Below are 5,762 nucleotides of genomic sequence, written 5' to 3'. Positions count from 1 at the left end.
TGAGAAAAATCGATATGAATTTTATTCTTCTTCTTTGGTTATTACACATGGAGAAAGAAACAAAGTACATGGACTCAAAACTTAAAACCCAAAAGAGGGAACAATTACACAAACCAACAATCATAATGTAGTCCAGTAATATAGCAACTCTGAGAGACAATCATATCAATGACATAATGTTTTAATTTTTGTTTTGTTTAAATTCTATGAAGTAATAACAAGATCAAAACATGTACCAATAATTACAGGGGGGAAAACACACGCACATATGCTTAGACAACTCACAACATCATTACTGCTACCAAATATGTAAGTGAAAATTTAACAGTTAAAAGGTAATTTTTTAGTTGGGATATGTAAAGGTGGATAGTCAATGATTCTGATCGATTTTGTGAAAAATAAATAAATTAAGGCATAGTAGTGGACAACAGAGAGGCCTAATAAAGGGTATCAGTGTCACAGAAGTCTCAGCTGTTTGAATGAATGTCAAGAAAAGAAGAAACAGTGCTAATAAAAAGGGTGTTGTCATTGAAAGATTAGAGAAAAAAAATAGTCTTTTTATTTTTATGGGGCTTTTTATTTGAAAATCCATAGTGAGTAGGATACTGATGTCAAAGCACGCGTAATCTTTTCGAGTATATCATCAAAAAGTCATATATATATATATATATATATAGACATATATATAACATAATTAACTAATCTCTATTGAAACATCCAGCTTAACTCAACTTCCCATAATATGTGAAAAAGTTTTTTTTTTTTATTTTTTATCATGAAGGACCTTCAATTATACGTGGTTTAGTCATATCATTATAATACTAATTTTTATAATTCAAAAATCAATTTGTTAAAATGCTAAAAACCCAATTAAAAAAATCATAACCAAAGATGGAAACATATGGGTTTCACTAACATACACAAGTAATATTCTAAAGCAGTGTAAAGGGAAGGAAGGAATATAGGGAATGACTTGTACAAGGCTCCAAGTTTTGCCCCAAGATGAAGTAGTGGAGTTCCCATAACATATATATGATGTTACGTAATATGGGTGGCTTGATCAGGTAAATAAAAAACTCACATGGAAAATCATATGCATGTTTTTGTGAATAATAGGGCACGTAGTTTAGTACATGGGGGCTTCATCTCATACCAAAATAGCATGGCATGTGGGAATTTAATGCACTGATTGCTATAACAAGCCCCCCTTTGAGTTGAGTGAATCAAAAGAAAACAATACACGATGTCATCATATGATTCTTCTGCAGCCAGCATTGGTTTAATTCTAGTTTTTTATTTGTAATTTTTGACTGACGTAAGAATGGAATATGTGGTCAAATAAATTAATATAGGCTACAAAAACAGAGAGAAATAAGGGAATGGAATGGGCTTGAAAATTACATCAAACATGGTTTTGTCTTCACAATGCATTAGAAGGCATATGGGTAGGGTAGGGTCTTCTAGTTTTTTTTCTAAGTGTAGAAGTTGTGATGTGAGCCACGTACCCATGTTGTTCACTTAACTACTACAATGAATACAAAAAACCCCTATACTATACCGCCTTTACACATGAAATCTCTAGAAAAACCTCTTCAGTTTTTGTTTTTTTATTGTTATATAAATATGTGCTTTTGTTTTTTTGTATATAAAAAAATCTTTAAAATCAACTAGGACAAAGATATTTCAAAGCTTTGAGATCTGTATCTTATGGAGTAGTGAACAAAAAAAGTTGATCATGCTTATCTCCTCAAAAACCAATCCCATATCAAACTCTTTTAAGGTAAGTGTTAATGGTTGCTGGATTGTATAAGACCCAGTGACATTTAAAGTGATATAACCACTAAACAGGTACAAAAGTTAAATTTAAGTAAGAAAAGGTAAGTAAAGATTTTGGTTAATTAGTTGGGCTTGAATATGAATAGATTTTGCATAGTAGAAACCGTGTGCTTTTCTTTTTTTTTTTTGGTCCCCTGTTTGGGACTGCGTGTGTAATCATTAAATAACCTTGTAGCATTCTCACCACAAAGTAACAACATTTTTTGTAATTTTTTTTTTCTTCTGTCGACAATTTATTTAATAATGGGTAAATAAAAAAAATTAAAAAACACTGGGTCCCCCTAGTAATATTTTAATACCAAAATGGCCGCAAGAAGCGCTTATATAAATCCCCATTGCCCATTTTCTCTTCCCCTCCCACTACTTACTACAGTCACCTCTTTCCTACCAAACCAAGTTACAAATTCTCTCTCAGACAATAAATCAAACACCTTCATCACTCCGAACTGGACCGAAACGTTTCGACATTTCATCTCCATGGCTAGACCTCAACAGCGGTATAGAGGCGTCCGCCAAAGACATTGGGGCTCTTGGGTCTCCGAAATTCGTCACCCTCTATTGTAATTCTCTTCACCACCTCAATACGTTTCTTCCATCACAATCTTCGAAACGTTTCTTGCTGTTTTCGAGCATTTTCATTCACATTTTTCTCACCCCCCTCTCTTACCGTTTTTTTTTTTTTTTTTAATTCGCAGGAAAACGAGAATTTGGCTTGGCACGTTCGAAACGGCAGAGGACGCAGCAAGAGCTTACGACCAAGCGGCTCGGATCATGTGTGGCACAAAAGCACGTACCAACTTCCCGTACAACCCCAATGAGCCTCCTTCAAACTCCACCAATAAGCTTCTCTCCGATACTTTGAGAGCCAAGCTTCAAAAGTGCAACGTTGCATCTCTCCAAATGACCAAACAACCCCTTTTCAAAGAGACCCGCGTGGCACAATCCACCTTCACCGCCTCTGCAGTCACCAACTCCGTCGGCATTGCCGGAAACAGCGGCGGCGCGTGGTGTGATGGGAACTGGGTCGGAGCTCAAATGGGCACTTGTAGCAGTAGTAGTAGTAGTAGTGATAGTAGTAGTGATCAAGTACAGTTCATCAAGCCACTTGAAGATGATCATATACAGCAAATGATAGAAGAGTTGCTTGATTATGGCTACATGGAGCTCTGCCCTGACGTACCATGAAATTACCAAATATTAAGTCAAAGTAAAATCCCTAGACTTTTTGGGTTAATCAAGAAGAACACTACTTAATTATAACTAGTACTATATATATTGTTTCAGCTATTTTGTTTGATATATCATCAAGCTTGAACTTGCGTGACCTGTTTGTTTTGGTCCAATATTCATAAATAGCTGATGATATTTCTCAATATAGCTTTAATTATTTAGTAGTATTAGTAGCGGTAGAACTACTTCTTGTTTTTCTTATAAACTCATTGCTATGATTCAAATAAAGGTCGAAAGAATATTATATGAGTTTTCATAATCTAACTAGCTTTAATATAAATATATATATATGTGGTGCGGTGACACCAGCCGCAAAGCATTTGAAGTACTTGGTATGGTCAACAAAATAGGTTAATTAATAATAGAATTATTTGTACGAACTTATAGAAGTGAGAAGTGAGAAAAGCATAAGATTAAACCCAAAGATCAGGATAGAAGATATGAAAGAGGACAGGAAAAAACAAAACACATTATGTACGCCAAAAAAATCAAATTCGAGTGCTCTTTTCTTTCTCTCTTCTTTGGTATCTATTGGATAAGACATGTTCAGTGTTGTCAGGCTTAATTCGCCAGTTATGGATAAGCTTTCATCTGAATGATACCATAGAATTAGAAGTAGTCTTTGTCTTGTTCATTTATTTTGTAATTGTTAATTATTATTACTTTGATACCAAACTTAAAATGTTTCATTCATAACCAAGATGAGAAAAGTCCTTTTTCTGATCTTGATTGGGTTTAATATGATTTGGACGGTCAGCTTTAAGGTGCATTAATTAGCATAAATTAGAAACTTAATTTGTGCATCTAATAATAATGAAAAAGATGACAATATTATAATTACACCCAAATTAATGTTGATCGGTCAATATTCAATACTAGATGTGGACAGGTACATGGACACAAATCAAGATCGAGTTTGATATCTATGCTGATGCAATTTCCTTTCACCATAAACATTCTCGTAGTTTTCACACTAGCTTTATTTTTTCGATAAGGGACTTGGCAACTTTCCAACTTGGATCTATTGATTCTTTAGAAGCATTACTTTTTCTAATGAAAATGACTTATATGTATAGACCTATAAAAAAAACTAATAAAGCCATGTGCAAATCTCAGACTTTAGCAGTCATGTTGAACCTATTATAGACTTGCCTTCATATTTCAATCAACTTGATCCAAATCAATCCAAATATTGAGATTTCTGTCCATTTCCAAAAATACTAAACTTTATCACTGCTTCAGCTTTTCAAAACTTGAATTAAACAAATTTGGGTTTACAAAAAATCTGCCGTGAAAATTGGGCATGCCATGGTAGTCAAATCAAATATCGTGAAAATAAAAAAAAATAAAAACCAAATGAGTATAATCATCCCATCAAAGTGGAAACTGCCATAATTGTAATTGTCAAACACTAACAATACACGAGCCAGCTTCATACCCTGAGCTGGGCAGTGTAACATGTCTTTAGATGTATAATACGCTTTTGGACAAATTAGCAGTCAAAATGTGATAGAAAATGCACTTTGTCTGTCACCTTTTTTATTTTTAATTTTTTCTCTTGTGTGGTAGCTCATTGAGGATTTTTTTCTTTCTTCCTCATGGCTCTCATGCTTGTAAGCAAGGTCGTGCAGTGTCCAACATTATGGGGCCTACATGTCTATTTTGTTGTGCATTTATCATAACATGGTCAGGTAAAAATGATTTGCTTACATCAACCAAGATTATGCTATGTGATTACAAAATCAATTCTTCCCTTAAATTTCAATTTTATACATTTTTTAAAATGACACTACTCGCCCATCAGTTCTAATAAGTAAGTTTTTATTTATTTCTCTTTTATACAGCTAGCATACTTGGTCTCTGTGAAATTAGAAGCACAATCTAAAGTAAATTTAGTAGCTTCTAATTAGAGCATCTTCAATAGTAATAGCCCAAAAAGTTGTCCATATTTTCCATCTCACCATAATTACTAAATTTATCTTATGTCTTTTTCACATCATATTTGGGCTTATTTTATAGAAGTACTCTAATTAACACTCACCATGGTATGGTCGCACATATCAATTTATATTATTTTTTCTTCGGTTATATATATTTTTTTATTTGATAGCAACGGTGTGTTGTAAATTATGTATATAATATATATATGTTGGAACTTATAATATATAATAGTATGAATTATTAAAAAATAGAAAATGTGCTTTAATGACTCCCTAGAGGAAGAGTCCCACATTGGTTTAGAATACTCTCTTGTAAGGGTATATAGAGTGTAGACTTCAGCCTTGGGGTTGTGCCCCAAGGGGTACCCACTTTTGTGGGAGAGGGAGGAGTCACACAAAGGCTCACCCGACCACCACATACGCGCGCCGCCGTCCGACCGAGCTGAGCTGGTTGGTGTGGTGTGCTTACTTTTCAGAACGATCATCTCTTTTCAGAAAAAAAATAACTCTCTTTACGATTAAAAATCCGAGCAGTAGTATTATTAAGGGTGTGGTATACGACGGTGCAGTGGAGGTCCGATCACAGTTTAGACTGGGCTGTTTTATCCTGGGGACGACGGGGCTGATAGTCTGCTTGCACGAATTCTGGGCAGTGCCGCGAACGTCTTAAAGAGAGCGACCTAGTCCGCGACTCAACCCAGATAATCATTCGGTAATTTCGTTCTTTTTTATTTCTGCAGCAACTTTTTACAACAA

General features: G+C 34.4%; 1 protein-coding gene across 1 annotated transcript; it reads left to right on the top strand.

Moving 5' to 3' along the window:
- The first annotated feature begins 1,957 nt into the window (after window positions 1-1,957).
- Window positions 1,958-3,315, top strand: LOC133796453 (ethylene-responsive transcription factor ERF003-like). The gene is made up of 2 exons (XM_062233963.1): window positions 1,958-2,396; window positions 2,532-3,315. Exons 1-2 carry the CDS (start codon window positions 2,140-2,142, stop codon window positions 3,019-3,021), a joined length of 747 nt encoding a protein of 248 aa, XP_062089947.1. The 5' UTR covers window positions 1,958-2,139; the 3' UTR covers window positions 3,022-3,315.
- Window positions 3,316-5,762: the final 2,447 nt, after the last annotated feature.

Source organism: Humulus lupulus, chromosome 8 (assembly GCF_963169125.1).
Source record: "Humulus lupulus chromosome 8, drHumLupu1.1, whole genome shotgun sequence".
NCBI classification, from domain to species: Eukaryota; Viridiplantae; Streptophyta; class Magnoliopsida; order Rosales; family Cannabaceae; genus Humulus; species Humulus lupulus.
This window is presented reverse-complemented; position numbering and strand designations above follow the sequence as displayed.